At 37.3% G+C, this 19359-nt stretch overlaps 1 protein-coding gene across 1 annotated transcript in view; it reads left to right on the forward strand.

The window, feature by feature from the left end:
- Nucleotides 1-12807: 12807 nt before the first annotated feature.
- ska1 (spindle and kinetochore associated complex subunit 1) overlaps nt 12808-19359 on the forward strand; it is a gene marked incomplete at its 3' end in the record, with an annotated part of 7824 nt that continues 1272 nt past the window's right edge. The window contains exons 1-6 of the mRNA XM_079256391.1: nt 12808-12882; nt 14424-14509; nt 14800-14915; nt 16022-16116; nt 17491-17619; nt 18769-18938. Coding sequence (XP_079112517.1) covers nt 14428-14509; nt 14800-14915; nt 16022-16116; nt 17491-17619; nt 18769-18938 — 592 coding nt within the window. The 5' untranslated portion in view covers nt 12808-12882; nt 14424-14427. The remainder of the gene's footprint in view (nt 12883-14423; nt 14510-14799; nt 14916-16021; nt 16117-17490; nt 17620-18768; nt 18939-19359) is intronic.

Here is a 19359-nt window from a genome sequence, read left to right on the forward strand (position 1 = left end):
ATTCTGATCGTTTTGCTTACTTTGTAACAAAGCGAAGCTGAGAGGGTGGCTGTGAGCATCTTGTGGATGATTGACATCTATCCATCTCTAACTTGCCTGTAGCTAAGAGCTAACCAATCAAACCCAAAACTAACAAGAACAAACCAGCTAAAGGAGGTTAGCGGGCTAAAGCTAAGTCACGTTGTTAACTCGCTAAAAACCACGGTTGTTCTACGTTCTTCTTACTTGAAGCCGGAGATCGGGTACTTGTCAATCAAAAGGGCACGCCCCTAAATATGCCTAATTTCAAGATTAAATTACTTTTAAACAGTGGAGTTAGAAAAAAAATCACTCCATCCACAGTTGTCAAGAAGGTAAACATGACCTATTAAACCTAAAATGGATTTTTGAACCAGGCTGTAAACATGTTTATATCTGCTGTGAAGTTGGCCTTTTTAACATGGGAGTCTATGGGGATTTGCTCTGTATTGCAGCCCCTAGTGGATGAAGGGGGAACTGCAGTTTTATACGCTTCCGCATAGGCTTAATTTTTTACCGCTAAAGGCTCTGTCCATCTTTCATGTACAGTCTATGGTTACGATCGAAAAGAAGAGAAGCGGACCTGTTTCATGTAAACCTCAGTTCAGAATTATTATTTCCATGTAAACTCATAGGAGAATACTATTATTTGGAATTATTTGATTACAAATTATTAATTCCAAATTAAAAAACATCATGTAACTGTACCCTGAATCAGAAAATTCTGCAGAAGCCAGATTTTTCCTTACCTCTTCTTTACAAGGTCTATTCTTTCTTCTTCCTGTCTGAAGTGACTCACCCAAAATTAACAAAATATATTTTCACTGCAAGGGCTGCATGGATATTCTTGGTTTCAAAAGAAAGCCGAGACATGTAAGATTACTACATAAGTGTCAGAATCAGCATGTTACTGTGTTGGAGCAAACAAACCCTGAACACAGTGGAAATGTAAATGGTTGCATCATCCTAAAAGAAGCCACATTTCTTTCAGTGAAAATCAATCGCCTAATACATCTGGTAATGGGACAATAAAGTAATCCTTGGAATTAGTGAAGAAACGTCTAAATGAGTTACTGAGTGACAGTAGAAGTTAAAAAACTCAGCCTTAATAATAGTTCTTAAGGTGTTTTAATAGAAGTGTTTCTCATGGAAAAATCTTAACAAGCCACCAATGATGTTGATGATAAACACCTCTATTAATGGTCACAGTCGGTGAAGAATTGAGGGATTGTATACAAAGAAATCATAGAAACACCATGAGGGACCAGAAAGAATTGAACCCAAGAGAATATATATGAAAAGTATAGAGAGTATAAAATAAAATATATAAAACTCTTCCATCCTCATGAAAACTACCAGGACCTCTCTTGCATTAAACTAGAAGAACTCAATAGAGCACAAGCCACTGTCTTTTTTTTTTTTTTTTTTTTTTTTTTTATGCCAGTCTTTCTGGGTTTTAGTTTTTTAGTGAGAATCTCTAGTGACAAAATTATCCCCATCTCTCCATGGACAGGTGTCAACCTACGTCACCACCAACAGACTTCTGACATTATTACTGTAACTTGATATTCTGTGGTATTTTTGGCATCTGCACAATAATGATGCTAATAATAATAATATATAGTGTGTTGACAGTACACACCATTTCTCCCTACTGTTTATTCTCAAATGAAGCAGCAACCGCAGCTCATATCATCACAAACATGGGCAGCAGGTTGTTTTTTTTACTCCCAGACAGACACGAGCGTATCAGGCCTGCAAATGCTGTTTGAACATGTAGAGAAAAAGGTAGAAAAAATAAAATAGCTAAATAAAAAATGTAGACTGTATGTTTATGAGTGTTTTCCAGACGTGTAAAATGGCAGCTGAGTTTCTCAGACCTGTTGGGTAGATGATCTCTGACACATTTTCTCAGGTTTTTTTTTTTTTTCTTCTTTTTCTTTGTTTGTGGACTTAGATGTCAATATTTTGTTTTGTGGGGCTGTAAACTATTTGCTGTAAAATAATTGATGTAAAATATTTGATTGTCCTGGGATTTTTACTCAATTCATTAAGTGAGAAAATGAAGCTCTCATATAAATATGCACATTTTAATTAAAATGGAATTTAATGTAAAGCCTCCTTTATAACTTCATAAATATGCAAATGATCACATTTAATTCAGGTTAATGTGGTTTGCCATTTTAGGATGTAAAATAAAGGTAGGGTCAGAATAAACACATGTTTTTCTTTCATTTAGTTTGTCTCGCAGTTAGAAAATGCCAGAAAAGTTTTAATTATTTTTGTTTTTTTACTGAGAAAAAGCTCATCTCCAGAAGATGTCCTGTCTCTAAAAACAGATGGATGCTTCTTAAATAGGGGATTTTTTTTTTACCCAGATTAGTCAAATATCAAGAATGTTAAAGTTTTATGCAGCTTTAGTTGCTGTTTGCTGTTCATCTCTTGCTGGTGAGTGTTGCGATGCCTTTCTCTTTGTTTTCTTTCCTTCTGTCCAAACTTCAGTAATTATTCTTCCAGCTTCTGAAATGTTAAGTTGTTGTTATGATCATTTCTGGACTCTGCTGGTTTTTCCTGCTGACTCATACTCCCACAGTAAATTACTGACTGTCTTTGCAAAGTGTGTATATGTGTATTTCATAAGACATCTGCTGGACAATCAAAAACAAACTGCGTTCAGTGATTTTTTTTTCTCTTTGTTGCAGCAAACTCACATTAAATGTGTGTAAAATAAAGTCAAGAACAGAATGAGTTAGTAAACAATCGGTACATGTCCCTTCAGCGCTGATTTTTCATTTTAGAATGAAAGAAATAAAACATGAATGTAATGATACATGGACAAAAATAACCAGTTTGTATTGTGTTTTCAGACTGGAGCTGGTGGTTTATGTGGCCAAATCACAGAAGGGGTCTGTGGTGGGAGGGACCCACCAGGTCAGCGGGTTCGGAGCGGTTAGGAGGGTTTCTGATATTTTCGAAATTTTTTATTATTAAAATAATATTATTATCAAATTATTATTTTTTTGTGACCAAGATAAAAGAATTCATTGTAATTTGTTTGCATTTAGGAAAATCTATTCTGTGACTGATACCACATGAAGTGTTGGAGCCACTTCAGCTGTTAGGCTCCTTCAGCTTCTTTTGTGTCTTCAAGATCTCTGAAATATGTTTCTGTGTGTCTTACATTCAGCAAATTACATTCAGTAATTTTAGCGGGCTGTGTCTCTGTAAAATAATATATCCTACATTTATCTTTATAAAATATGGGATTTTTAATCAGGGCTGTAAAATTAAGTTCCAATCCAATCCACTTTATCTATAAAGCACATTTTTAAAAACATAATGTCGCAGTACAGAGTTGAATATCACAAAATAAAAATAAAATGTAATAATGTTGTTAAAATAATAAAAACAGGTGAAAAGTTAAGTTTATGCAAAAATTATTCTGTGTAATTAATTTGTTTTTTAATGCATGAATAAAGTTATTTTATTCAAATCTAAATTTGGCAAAAAAATTTCTCAGCGACAACAGCTGATTTTTGGCACAACTGTAAAGATAATTCATTAAAAATAACCTTATTCTCCTTATTTATAAAGATGCTGACAAACTTGCAGCCCTTTGTTTATAAGAGGATGACCCAAGCTAGCCAAGTTCTGGCTCTCGTTTTGTAGCTTTTACAAGTGCTCCAACCCTGAGAGTACATGATTTGTGCTTGAGGACAGAAGGTTTGAGGGGGGGGAGGACAAATAGCCATTGAGTTTGATATACATTTCCCCATCCTACTGTTTAGAACAGGCTGGTTAAAACAACTGGATGGTGCTTTTACAGTCATGTCTGACCCTCCGATGACTAAATATTTGTATTTTTTTCTTAGAGTATTGAATTAACTGGCTGCAATCTGGATATGAAGGGGATTTTAAGCATTATAGCAAAAAATGCTCCTGGAAAACATCTCGTACCTTGCCTTTAGGATTGTAGAAGAAAAATAAACACAATTCCAGCTGGACACTGATTTATACATGGAAGTGTAGAATGCTGCAGATATGATCCACCAATCAGGGCTCTTCAGCATTATTGACCCACCCCTCAGCACTGAACACTTGAAAGTAGAAGAAGATATAAAATATTATTGTAAAATACAACATAAAAATAGAGTAAAATGAGTTAAAATTTTGTTTTTGTTTTTTAGTTATTTAGTTTTTGTCCTACAAACTTTAAAACAAAAATCAAGCTATTGATCATTTTTTGTCAGTTCCATTTTAACAGTAAAATACTTTATATTTCATTTTTATTTCCTAATTATTTTAACAATAAAATCTAATAAACACTTGTTTGTTGTTTTTTTTTACTCACCTCTGAATGGAAAATCCAACAACCATAACATATTCTGACCTCTGTTGTTTAAGTTACATTTAATTCTGTTTTTACAATAAAGATTTGGTATTTTCCTTTTTATTGTTAACCGATTAGTGGACCGCTGTCACACCACAAACCCTGAGCTGTTCAAAGAGAAAAAAGAAAGTATTTTATAGGTTATTTAAAAAAATGTTTGATTCTCTTTTTGATGTAAATTTGCAGACATGCTGGCTGATGATAATATTAACTGTTTTTAAGGTGTTTGGTCAAGAATTCCTTAATAATTCACACAGAGGCTAAAGTTCCTGGAGGCTGCTGTCTCATAATCAACTGAAAAATCCATTGATAAATTTGACAAGACCTCATAAGGCCACCGTGTAGATCAGAGGTGTCCAGCTCCGGTCCTCGAGGGCCAGAATCCTGCAGGTTTTCTATGTATCCCTGCTCAGACACACCTGATTCAAATTAATTAGTAGTAGAGCTTAATCAGTTGTGCACGACATTGGCTGTTTGATCCATTTAGTGGAAGCTAGATGTGTTGGAACAGGAATACATGGGAAACCTGCAGGACAGCGGCCCTCGAGGACCGACTTTGGACACCCCTGGTGTAGATCATCTGTATGAGATGTACAGATAAGAACAAGAATCAGTTTCATTTTTTAAATTAAGATCTCAGTATCTGTTTTGTCTTTTAGCAAGGTCATTTTAAAAGAGGTCTACATATCCTAAAACCTATTTGAAAACTTGAATCTGTTCTTCAAATGAGTTTTAGGAAAGGGGAACTACATCAGCGGCTCTCCACCTTTTCGCAACACAGTACCCCTTGTATAATATTTTTTCAGCCAAGTAACCCCTAACCAGTGCAAAGTACTTTTGGTTCAGAAAAAACAAAAAATACAGCATTTTATCATTTGTGTTTGGCCTTTTAAACTTTAATTGTGTTTTTCACATCTCTACTATACGCTTCAACCACGACCCCATTAGTTTTTGTTGTCAAGGCAACAGTGGGGTTCAATTCACGTCGGCATCTGGGATTTTGGGAGGAATGAAATACTGTAAATCTAAATTCAGTTCATGAATGTACACTTACATTTTTTGGAATATATTAAATATTTATATGATATTAGATTTATATTATTTTAATTAAGGATGTTTTTTAAAAAAAACATTAAAAAATAATTTTTTTTTAAAAAATTTCACATACCCCCTGCAATGCCTTGAAGTACCCCCAGGGGTACATGTACCCCCATTTGAGAAACCGTGAACTACATGAATGAAAACTACAAGATGGATCATTGAGAATTTAACCATTGGTGACCTTCTGTCCTTTCTGACTGAACCCCGCCAGCCACATAACCTTTTAATTTGTATGTTTAAACACAAAAGAAACTCCATATAGTGGCAAGATGCCTCTGCATTGCATCAAAAACTCTCAAAACAACAATTTCATCACATTGAAAGGGTGAGAAAGTTCCCATATTAGAGGGATAGGAGGTAATCTTTTCTATGCACACATCTACAGATTCTGTTAACTTTACTTACATTTAAGTAAAGATGATTCAACAATACTTTTTTCATCCAACAACTACATTTACAAAAATACACACAAAACCGTCCATTTTACCAGGTCCACCTATTGAGGAGCAGGTTGGACCTCTTATTTTCTTCAGAACTGCTTTAATTCCTGGTGTCACAGATTCAACAAGTTTTTTTTTTTTTTAAATCCTCAGAGATTTTGCTCTATATTGACATCAGACAAGTGCTGCAGATTTGTCAGCTGCATCCATGATAGGAATCTCCCACATCATCCCAAAGGTGCTCTGCTAGATGGAGATCTGGTGACTGTGGAGGTCATTGCAGTAAACTCATTGTCATGTTTAAGAAATCAATTGGAGATGAGCTGAGCTTTGTGATATGATGCATTATGCTGCTGGAAGTATCCATGGGAAGATGCTACACTGTGGTCATAAAGGGATGGACATGGTGAGCTACTATTCAGGTAGGCAGTGGTGTTTAAACCATACCATGCTGGTATTAAGGGGTGAAAAGTGCGACAAGAATAGCAGCATCCTGTAGCATCGATCCAAGGCAGAATGGAGCCATGTGTTCATGATATTTCCACAAACTTCTGTTCCTATCATTTTAATGTGGAGCTACACTCCTTTATGCTCTCCTTCCACTAGACATGCATGGGATGACACGCACATCTTATACTCGTGCATGATTTTTCAGAGGAAACTTCCATCTTCCAGTGAATTTACTGTTTTGGTTACAATAAATGGTTGTGTCTCAGGTAAATTACTTTTTTTTTTTTTACTTAAATTCCAGCTTTACCCTCAGTGGCCATGCTGTTCTGTTTACAAAATCTGTCTTGCATGCCAAGGAGAAACTGCGTTGCTACTGCAACACCCCTAGATTAGCAATTTGCAGAGGAATAAAATGTCACGGAAAGTTTAGAAGCTAGTTAGCATTAGCAGCTTCCACCAAATGCAAAAGCCTTGGAGTCATACATATGCATATTCAATGAGTAAGTTTTGTTTCTTTTTTTAAATAAAATTACCTCTTTTACCACATTATATGTTACGTACAAGGCATTTTTCTAAAGGACATTAAAATAAAATCAGGTATAGTTCCTGAAATCTAGCCTGCAGTGGTGACAGGACCTCTGGACTGTTAGGCCCCTGGGCTGAGAAGTTTTGCCCTTTCCATCCTCCCAATGTACAAGTCTCATTATAGAAAATAAAATCTAGGTTTACACTGAGTTATTAATGTATTATTACCATAACTATAATGAATCCAATAATGAATGAATAAACAATAACAGCATCAACAGATTAGACTATAAACCCTGTGTAGGGTTATAGTTCCATGTTTTGGAAACAGAAATAGCTTTAACAACATTACTTTTCAGATACTGCACAGCCACAACATCTGGAAACCTGCAGATGCTATCACTGAACACTGCCCTGTCCTTTACAGAAGCGCTTCATTCTGGTCTCTCATTCGCACAGAAAGCTGTCATTATGTCCTTAAAATCCAAATAATGAAGCATGTCAGGCTCAGTAATAATAAGGTTATTGACTCAGTTTGCAGCTGAAATGTGTTTTTTGAAAGACAGTTTTTGCTGTTTATGCAGACATATCAGTGCTTTTTTAGACAAGCCGTTGGTCTCATTTTGCCCAGTAAGGGGGTACTTTGGACAACAGGTTATCCCCTAGAGACCTGGGCCCCTGCTGAGAGGATCATCTGGCTCGTCCTCCTCTGATGCATGTGTGTCTGCCACTTCTACTTTCCCTGCCTCTCCTGGGGCATCGGTGCAGGTCCCGCTGTTTTCTCGGGTGGGTTGGATGAGCAGTTCCACCTTTGTCATTCCTGTAACTAAAAACATCTGTGAGCTTCGGGATGCTCTTTAGTCATTTTTTTTTTCTCCTAGTTCTGTTTGATGAGAGTCGATTTTCCTTTTGGAAGCACCACTCTAAACCTTCTTTTAGCAGACATCTTCCACCTATCTCTCTACGTATGACCTGATTGACACACAGGAGGGCGGGACTTGGCATGGTGGCAACAGGTTCCTTTGAATCAATCAGCACTCTTTATTTTGCATAAGGCGATGATCGACAGGAGAACTTAGAAGTTACATAACAATTGGACTTTTTTTTTAGGTGATTTTTGTCCCAAAATGACAGGCCCCTAAACTCTGTGAGCCCTGCGTTTAAGGCTTACCTGAGCTGCCTGTGGAAATTAAAATCCCCACAGTTCACATGCCTGTTGTTTTGGGAAGACCTACATGTAGTCTGGGAGCACATTTTCTCTAAAAATGAAGTACATGTATGCCATAAAACATGACTTCATAGTTCGTATCAGTGTCTCTGTCACCAGGGTGAGGCTGTGTTACATATATATGACTCACAACAATCCCCTTTGGTTTTACCGTAGTAAGAGGGGCTTTCAGACTACTAAATAATTCACTATTCACAAATCATGGAGTAGATTTCATATCAGATACCAAAGTTTCATATTTTGTTTTGTAAAAACTTGATATAGATTATATAAAGCCTCCGTGGACCTTCCTCCTACTCTGTCTTTAGTTTCCCTATCAGTGTTTTTCTCTACAGACTCCTTACTGTTGAAACTTGACCCACACAGATTATTGTTCTGTGGATTTTCATTGTTTTTCCCCGTCTGAAGTAAACCTGAAACTCTTGGAGTGGATCTATTTCCAGAGTATAAATGATGCTTCTTAATAGCAGAGATGATCAGAAACTTTTGATAAAAGGTGATTCCAGCTTTTCCCTGTCGTCTGTGTCAGACCGACTGAACTTACGTGTTTTACAGAAACATGACGCAGCCTCTTCAGTTTCATCACTAATGAGACGGTTTCTCAGGTTAATCATGAATGAATGGATTTCATTGCTTTTGTTTTTTATGGATCACTTCCTCTCTTGTGTTGGCTTGTGTGGTTGTAGAGGCTGAGAACAACACTTTCACAAAGTTATTATGGAGCAGTGTAAGGGTCCGAATATAAACTGTTGTACAGCTGGTGGTGATACATCCATTCTAAAGCCAGCTGCTAAGCTGATCAATGATCAGTCTGCTTTGATAACCGAGTGGCTGACAGCTGGAAATGAGAAGATACCTAGAGATTCCACCAGGGTGGTGATTTAAGGCCTGAATCCAGTAACTCCTTTAATAATCTAACGTTCCAGTTGTTTGTTAGCATGGGGCAGGTTGGTGACTAGCTTCTCATGACTACTCAGAGCCGTAAATTTTTTTGTTGTTTAAAGCCAAGAAGAAAACATGCAAACTGTGTCTGTGTCATTATGATTAAAGAAAGGCCTCCCGATCAGGGCCGGATTAAAAGTGCAGAGGTCCCTGGGCCCAGTGTGTTCCAGGGGTCCCCTTCCCCACCACAACATTGTGAAAACTGTGAATGATACACTGTGAAACGACATTTCTAACATCTCTCGGACAGTGATAGCAATAGCAACACACTGGACACTGTGGTGTAACTATCTGGCTTTTATATACATTTTGTTTTATGTCCAAACTGCTGGTGTTTTCCCTACGTGGGCCCCACATGGGCCCCGAGTGGGCGTGGAGCCCTGGACCTGTGCCCATGATGTCCATTGGATAATCTCCCAATGCTATGACCATAAACTGTATATAAAAAGATGGACGGAGCCTCAGTACATTTCTGAAGAGCTGAAAAAGAACTCAGATGTGGTTCCCACCATCGCCATCATGGCAGCGTCGCATGTGTTGTCACTTCAGACTGTAAACATGTTTATTCCTACTAGGAAGTTGGCCTTTTTCATGGGAATCTAAGCGGATTGACTACCTTTTGGAGCCCCTTGTGGATGAGGGGTGAGCGGCAATTTTTGGAATATCTGTAACAGGTTTACTTTAACCAGCAGAGGTTGCCATTTGGCTAATAACATCATGCAGCCGATGCATCTACTGCCAGCCAGCTGATATCCTGTCTGTTTACACGCTCTTTGTTGACACTTCTGCTTATTCATAAACAAGAAGTTAGGAAAGATAAAGAAAGACAAACTGATTAATCACATGACGTTACAGTGATGTACTTATTCATATTTTGATCAAAGTATTACATTCATGTGGAATGTGATACAGCAACAAAGGTTGCAAAGCTCTTTTGTTTGTGTTTATATAACCTCACTGAGAAAAGTTTTACCTTTTGGTTTATTTTCTCTCCTCTCCACTTCCTGCCCTCTTACATCCTTCATTATCCAAATTTGACTGTTTTGACCAAACCTGCAATCAAATTAAACTAAAGATGAGATATTACACCATATTCTTATCCTCAGGTGCACAAGATATTGCTGAGTTGTGTTCTCTAATAACAAACTGTAACAATATAATTGAAAATATATATTTTAAACCCACAAAAGGGAAAAAAAACAGTTCAATCACATTATTTATTCATCCATTGAAGGAAACATTTCTACTGTGAAACACATTAAAGGTCTGAGAAACTAAGTGTTGCATGGAGATCAGAATAAGGTCCCATGAGTCTGGATGCAGCTGCTTGTGAGACCTGGAGATGGTTGAACCCAGATGACCCTGGAGAATCCAGAAGATGAAGAGATGGGTATCATGGAAATCAGATCACTCTTGGGAGGTTAAGGAAATGAGAGTAGAAATCCAACTCCTGTTTTTTGTGTGTCCAGGAGCAGAACCTTTAAGGCTTGACAGAGAGGGAACATTACAGAAACAAAGAACACAGCTGGATTACCCGCATGAGCACATGCTCTGCTCCTCACATCCAGCTTAGGTCGCGGTGCTTACTGAAATCCCGGCCATATTAAAGAAAAAACCGTTAAAAAAGGAAAATAAAAAACAAAAAAACTGACTTCAGCAACAGAATTGTCCAGCGAATGTTCATGGCAGGACTCAAGAGTTCTTGCCTCTGACAGTGTCCAGATAAAATGTCTTTCAGCCTGGTGGTCTTGTCTGGAAGAGGCACACTCTGTGGCCTGATGGATGGATGGAGGATGAAGAGATGGTGAGCAGGATGGGTGGAATGATGCAGGAAACCCTGATTTTCTGGTCTCTATGTTGACTTCATATTCCACCTTTCACTATAGTTTAAGTGTACAGACAATATATTATAGACATTAAGTTACAGTATAGCTGTTAGAATGATGATTGATGATTAAAATTTTATATTAATTGTTAGAATTAACATTAGTAGTGTCAGGTGACTGTCTCCAGTTACCGCTCATCCCTGTGTTTAAACCAGTGATCCAGGCAGCTAGTAAAGCATAACAGAGAGGTCGGTGGTCTGACATTGAAACCACATTCACACCAACTTCCTGCTGCTGAGCAACAACTGTTTATACTTCATAGTAAGGTGGAGATCATCATGTAGGTTGGAAATTAAAAAGATTTTGTGAAGTTTTTCCTCAAATTTTGATGGAATTTATCAGGTTGAGTTTCGTCTACAACCTCATGTATTTGCAGCAAACTCTGATTTATCAGGTGAGTTCTGTAAACTCACATAATTCTATTTAATACAACTCACTCACTAAAGTTAACATCAACTTGAAGATGCAACAAGACTGTTTTTTTAAATTATTTATTTATTTATTTGGTCAAGCCGTTTTATTAGATCAGTAATGGCAGTTATCATGCCCTGCTCCACAAGGTTCTGAAGATGTTGCACTTCAGTCCCAACCTCTTCTGTTTTCTCAGTAAACACAGGCACTGATGAGCTTTCTTAATGATGCTCGAGATGTTTTCATGCCAGTTAAAGGTGATAGACATGTTTTCTCTGAGGTACTTCAAGCAGGGAATCATCTGTTTTACATCAGCTGTTGCTTTTAGTTCAACCCACTGCGATTTCTTGTGATTGCAGTTATTTGTGTTCATTAGTAAAATATAATCTTTTTGTTTTTAACATCTATTGTTTTAAAATGTTGTTGCCTGTATAAAAAATGGTTGAATACATTAAAAACAGTTGGAAGACTGTATGTAATTTCTGCATGTCAGTTTTCTTTCAGCCACATCGCAGCACAGAATCATACAGTTGTGTGTAATAATTACAGTCTCTTTTCAGTAACATGTTATCTGTCGAGATTTTTCTGTCCTGGCATGTCAAAGTGTTGAACTGGTAGCAATGAGCTTTTGTTTGTCCTGATGGCAGGAATCTGAAAAGAGAAAAAGGAAGAACGTTTAAAAAATCTGAAAATATCATGTATCAGAGTATATATATATATATATATATATATATATGTGTGTGTGTGTGTGTGTGTGTGTGTGTATAAAACGGACTCAATTAAAGAATTAAACTAACTAATTACAGACTTTGTAATTAATTAGTCTCAATTAATTACATTTTCATCAAATAATAAACTTAGACCCAAAAAGCAATATTATTTTCTATTGAAATGGATTATAAACAATTAATGAATAAAATAATAGTAAAAGAGAATAAAATAGTAAAGTCAAACTCTATTAATATCTGGATAATAAAAGCAGTGGAAAAACAAATAGAAAACATCTTTTGCCCAAATTGAGCAAACCCAAAGTTAAAAAGTAATTTCAAATACTTAAACTAATAGCTGCCTGCAGCTCCAGTTATTCTCTAATTAAGGGTCTACAATATGTTGCTGCTTCCAGGAAAAGTGTCTTTGTCTACAGCCAATCCAATTTCAGGCAAAGCACACCAGAAAACTTGTCAAAAATGTTTAAATTTAATTGAAATCTTCGAAAAGAAAAGAAAAATCTTGTCTAAATTATTATATTTGATCATATTACTTCTAAACATCCAACAGAACAAAGTTCTAGTTTTTGGAAAGCCAATGTTCAGGGACAAAACCTTTTTTATGTTCTTGATTTAATACAGCGCTTGGCGGCAGCAATGACTTCACGCATGCGCGGAAGTGACGTAATGTTTTGAGTTACACTTCAAATAAACCGGGAACGCTTTTCGGAAGCTGATGAAAGGATATACAGCGTCTTTGGCTGGTTTCTCAGGGAAAATCTGCGTAAGTTACCTTATATTTATCCTCCGTTTAGGCAACAAAATGAAAATAAGACAATGTTGATGAGTTCAAGCTCGCTCGCATGTCAACAAGCGGCTCCGTTGTTCGTAACAGTTTCACTACGCAAAGTAATTCAGATTCAAATGATCTGGAGTCCAAGCAGGACAGATTTACTGAGTTTTTTCAACAAGAATATATGCTTGAAATGGAAAGAAAAATGCTTAAATAAATCCCGATGTATTCTTGTTTTAGTGAATCCAAGCAGGACATTTTCCTGACACAGGATGAAATGTACCGAGGAGCCGCCACCAGTTTTAGTTTGTTCATAGTCCAGCAGTAAGTGGGGAATGTTTCTGGAACAGCCGTGATCATTTAAAATGCAGTTTACTTGCTTGATTTGTTCATTTACATGAGTAAAGTCCAGATATTTTTTCAGTAAAATTCTTCAGTCAAACTTCTTCAAAAAAGTCATCACGTGGAAAAGAAATAGACGACTAGTAAAACAGACTACATTTACTTTTGTTATTGTTTTTGCTTGAAGCAATACAGACTCATCCCCTATAGGTCTCAGCTGGATCAGGAACTGATCCCACAGAGGTGGATTTATCAGCACATTTTACCTGCATCATAACTCCATTATATTTGGCTGCTGTTGCCCCTCATCATTAAATCTTTGTTGACTGAGATTATGTTATTGCAAACTATTTCCCATAAAACTGTTGCTTTTACTGATATAAAAATGCACAAATAAATAAACTGTGGGGCAAAGTTGTGCTTATAAGGGGAAAAAGTAACCACATCCAGCATTAACAATAGATCATATTAAGGAGATTTGATCCCTTCAGTCGGTTAACATGAAACATTTTGGGTCATCTTGTGTGGAGTATCCAAAATGAGGAATGAAATTCCCAGTTATGTAGATTTAATCAGTCTCCCAAAGTGTTGTAGAAGATGCCTTAACTGCACCAATTATCTACTTATTTTTCACTTTTAAAGGGGCATTATCATCAATTACTGTATTTTCTTTTTTCCGGCCTAACTCCACTTTATCACATCCACCTTGCAAGTATCAACTGGAAACCAGTTGGAGATGATTTGAGTTTTGTGACATAGTTTTTCCAGTCTTATTGTCCATTTTCATCCACATATTTTCTGCTCGCTGAATATATTTGTTCTTTTTTTGATAATCCTACAGATAGTGGAAATCCTAGTAGTTTTACCAAAACCAATGCCGCGTTAGATGTTGCTTAAATCCCGCTTCTTCCTCATTCTGTTTGAACTTCGCCACGTCGTCTCCACCATGTCTGCATGGCTAAAAATGACTGATTGACTTTGGAAAACAGAAAGTTGAACAGGTGGAGACGGTAAAGTTCACAGCAAATAAAAAGCAGATAAACATTTATAAAATGAATCAATCCGAATTGTTCCTATCTGAGTTGACAGTATTAGCAATTCTTATAGTTTGATCCATTAAATTTCCTGATGAGAGCTTAAATTTTACTTCCACTTAAAGATGTTGTAATCTTAACGTTTTGTTGTTTCAGGAAAATGGCTTCCCTTGAAGAGATCAGTCAACACGTTCATGACAAAATATCATCCCTACAACTCTTGGTGGATCTGTCGGTTATTGGTATGACAGTGATTTACATAAAGACCAGATCACACTACAAGATTTAGAAATCTCTGATGAATGATCCGGTTCAGAGGAAAATCAGAGACCAGTTAACTCTTGGCTGCCACTATGTACCAACCACAACTCTGGCATATAGGTTTGGTCGAAGTTGAAAGATAAAATTACAAATAAACATGAAAGTCATATCTGCTTTAAGATATTACACCTTGTTGTGTGAACGAGGCTCCAAACTGTGACCACCGGGTGTCGTGTTTACTGAAACATGTCCGCTCTTTGTTTACATTTAGATCTTCCTGAACAGAAGATAAAGAAACTGGGACAAGAACTCTTCGCACTCGAGAGACTTCTGGAAGAGTTTGAGAAATGTGTTGATGAACAGAAACAGCAACTAAAGCGCCTGAAGGTACAGCAGATGTTCAGCTATTAGTGGGATGACGCTGGAAAACCAGTTACAGCCTCCATTTAGATTGCTGCTCCACTGCCTGACTCAGATACTCCCTAGTAGACCTGCAGACATGGATCAAACCACGCTGTTAAACACAGACTGTTTTATAAGTTTGTTTATCAACATTTTAAATATATCTGAAATGAATTTCTTTATACGACATCAGCTCTCTGCCTTTCTCTGCTGGAGCGAAAACACGAACCGCTCAATGGTCCATCGTATTCATATACCATGCTAAAGATAGGTGGCTGATTATTTAACGGCACTGTGGTGAAGAAAGATCTGGAAGCAGCTCAGCAAAAAGGGAATGAAAGTAGTTTGTTGTGGTAAATGTGAAGTTTAGCTGGATTGGATGGATTGCTGGGACAGGAAAACAGAGCAGGCTTCACTCCAGGCATCCGCAGCTCTGGACTGGTGCTGGTCTCAGATGTTTTCCTGCTGCAGAACATGAACAGGTTAATGAAACATGAACACGGAGCTGTGGAAATGGGATCCGATGATGTGTGTTTATATTAGGCTGCTAACAGCAAAGTAACTAAGTAAGTTCAATATTAATGAAACATTAAAAGATGTGCTGATCTATGCCAAAAGCTGTTACAAAACAATTTAATTTGAGTCGGGTGTGTTGCAGCAGGGAAATATCTAAACATTGGAACCGTCACAGATTTTAATAAAAGTAAAACTTTGAAAACGTTCCTGCTGGTTTAGTTCAGATCATTTTAAACATTTCTACTTTATCCTGTGTGCATAAATTCAATAACTACTCAATAATAATTTTGACAAGCATTTTTATCTGAAAAAAGAACTTTTTTTCTCCAGATGAATGTGATACACATCTGTGCATTTTACAATCTTTGACTCTCATTGACCAGATAAACATGGCTGGCTGTAGGAAAGTAGCCTTGTTATGTCAAACGCTGGAGGATTAACAGTAAAACCTTGTAGCTGCATTTTATTCATGTTAATTAAACTGTTTAAAACAAGTTTTATCGTGTCAAAGCAAGTCTGTGAGAGTTGAAAATGACCTCAAATGTTTATTAAAAGCACATTTCTGTGGGTTTCAGGAATTTGAGGAAGGTTTCCAGAAGACTCTGGAGGATGTCATGCACATTAAGGACAACATTCCCGCTCATATTCCCAGGAAAAATGGCCCAGTCAAGTAAGAGTATTTATTACTTAATGTTTTCTGTCAGAATATTGGTGTTGTTTAATTCAGCAGCTTGCCAGCAAATGCTCCAAATTAGCATCCGTCACTTTCTCTGTCACACTGAATGTATTGATGTTTTTACAGTTCTGGAGGGTTTTTATAGCTGGTTTAAATTGGTGAAGAATAACTCCCATCTGGAACTGTGATCCTAAACAACCTCCTGCTTTTTAAAAAAAATTTTTATCATAAAGATAAAACATAACATTTAAATGTCTGCCACAGCTTCACCTTCTGAACTTTCTCTGTCCATTTTCACGCCTCTTATAACACAGCGGCTGTGCTGCAGGTTTGCTGGTGCAGCAGTGAAAAAGGTCCCCCCTCAATTAGTCTATCACATTGTCTGAATAAAAGAAATTATGTATCACAACTATGGCGCTTAAACTCCATCAGTTTGACCTGGAAATTATAATAAATCCATTTCCTGTCCTTTCCACCAATCAGATAGCTTAAATTGACAGTTATGCCCAATCAGGAGCAGCTATAGATCAACAAGTGATCAGAATGTTTTGCCTGTCTGAAAAGAATAAAATAATGGTTTTCTATGGCTGGAGGAAAGCCAAGAAGTTTTTGATTCACAGTGGGGTCAAAAAACTGCCGTGTTGGAGTTGGTTATGTGAAAATAGCAGGAAAATGGAAGGAAAAAAAAAAAAAACAGCGAAAAGAGATAAAAATATGAATTGTTTCTGTTGTGTGTTTGTTTCATTTCCAATATTTTCTCACCTGAAAGCCAAGAACTTGAGAGAATGATATGCAGATAGGAAAAGGCTTTTTCCACTGTTGGTCTGTTTGTTTTATCTACAAAGTACTGTTAGTAATAAATGTTGTTGGGCCAAAAACCATTTCAAAACAAATAAACAGCTCAGAGTTTTAAGTGTTAAACCCACAAATTCTGATCAGAATAAAAATAAAATCGCCTTTCAGTATGATTTAATACAGCAACCAGAACAGTAACAGACCTTTACTGTAAATAACACTCAGAGTTGTAGAAGTGCTTAGTGAGATCCATGTTGCTGGGATGAGTCGAAGCAGAGCAGCAATTATGATCTGAAATGTAAATGTGGAGCCCTAATGAAGGTAAAGGATCACTAAAACATTAATCTGGTTGTTTCACAGCTGTTATGTTCTGAAACAGCCACAACTTGTAGAAATGTGGAGCGTTGACAGATTTTTACCTGATGGAGGTAAAAGTTTCCTTTAAACTAAAAGATCTGATCAGCGGAAACTCTTCTCTACTTCACATCTCAGTCCAAAAACATGAAAGTCTCATATTATCTTTTCGTTTCTTCAAAATAAGATCCTGTCTGTGTTTCTGTGTCTGACTTCCAGTAGAAACGAAAGTGGAAGAAACCAGCTTGAAGCAGTGGACCATCAAGCAGATGGCAATAAAAAGACCAGCAAGAGCTTCATCAAAGAGATGGCGTTCATCACCATGCCAGAGTTCGACACCATCCCTCCGTAAGTACCATCTGTCACTGAATAAAAAAAGTCAGATCAGAAATTAAAAATATTACTTAAAAAAGAAGGAAATGAAACTGTCACATTGGCAGAACCTCGGGTACTACGGCTTCCTCCTACCGTCCAAACACATGCATGTCAGTTTAATTGGCTACTCTAAGTTCTTCCTAGGAGTGTGAGTGTGTTTGTTTGTGTGTGTGGTTGTCTGTCTCTCTGTGTTGGCCTTCCGATGGACCGGCAATCTGTCCATGTTGTACCCTGCCTCTCGCCCAGTGATTGCTTGGATAGGCTCCACCTTCCCGCGAGTCTGAATTAGACTAAGGAAATTAAAGTAACATTTCTTTCCTGGTACTTCTCACAGGTAAAAGTTCACGTGAACAGAACATCCGTCATTTTACTGTGAACTAGGACTGGGCGATATGAATCTCTGAATCTCATAACACGATATAGCTCATTTTATATCCCCATAACGATATACATGACTATAAAAGTTGTTTGTGTAAATTTGTGTCAGTCATCAGTTATTTGTCAGATGTGCTTGGCAACAGCAGCAGTGATCTCCTCCATCTGCGGGAACTATGGCCGTATGACGTTTCACGGGGAAAAGCCTGTTGCAGTGTTTGCGTCTGGAGTTTATTATGAGCTTTCGCCTCCATTTGATGCTGCTTTAGCAGCTTTTGCTCATAGACTCCATTCTTTATTCTGTATTCTTTATCCTGATATTTGCTAGGTGCTAAAATGAGTTATTGTATTGGAGTCCGTTGTCGGGACTGTGAGCTAGTCTGTTGTCGGTTCCACGTCGGTCTTTTTATATCCAAACCACATCCATGTGACAGAAATTTCCCCTCTTTAATGAACAAGCTCATCAGTTTTGGTTGGCTGGTCATCTTTTAGTGAATTATCCTGCCTGAAACGCGTCTGCTTCCGTCTTCATCTGTTTGTTTATGTATTGCAGCGTGCATGCCGTAAAGCACATCTTGACCTAAGATACTGCAGGAAAGCACCTTATGGTGGCGTAAACGATAGAGCCTCATATGAAACGATAGACATTTTTTATCATCTATATGATATATATCCTCATATCCGCCAGCCCTACTGTGAACCTTTTGTTTGTCTGCAAGATATGATTCAGTTGTTCATGTTCCTCAGGTACATGAAAGGACGTGTGTCATATGAGCAGCTTAATGCTGCCGTACAGAGCTTTAACACTGCATTAACGGCAAAGTACAAGATCCTGCATCAGTCTGGGAAAACTCTCAACAATCGTTCTCACAAACTGCAGCTGCGCTTCAAGAGCGAGGAGACCAAAGAGACAAGAGGTGTGTTTCTGGTTCTTCTAGAAATGTACTGTAAGGTCCACATTCCAGGTTCTCATATGATGTAACAAGTAGAACATGACATATGAGATGTTAAAACTAAGACATTTAACCATTTCATGGAAAATATTGGCTCATTTTCAATCTAATAGCAGCAAAACATCTGGTACAAGTTGGAATCGGGGCAACACAAGTAATTAGTGAAAATCCAAAACAACTGGAAAATCATATGACAACTAATTTGATCAAGTGGCAACAAGTCAGTAACACAAGTGGGTATAAAAGGAGCATTTAAGAGAGGCAGAGTCTCTCAGATGTAAAGGTGGACCAAGGTTCACCAATCTGAGACATGTCTCGTACTACTTCAACTAAGCTTTGGTGTGGATGGATGGCAGTATTTCTGGTTCCTGTCCACATATGGCTT

The sequence above is a fragment of the Telmatherina bonti genome (genome assembly GCF_933228915.1).
Source record: "Telmatherina bonti genome assembly, chromosome: 2".
Taxonomy (NCBI): Eukaryota; Metazoa; Chordata; class Actinopteri; order Atheriniformes; family Telmatherinidae; genus Telmatherina; species Telmatherina bonti.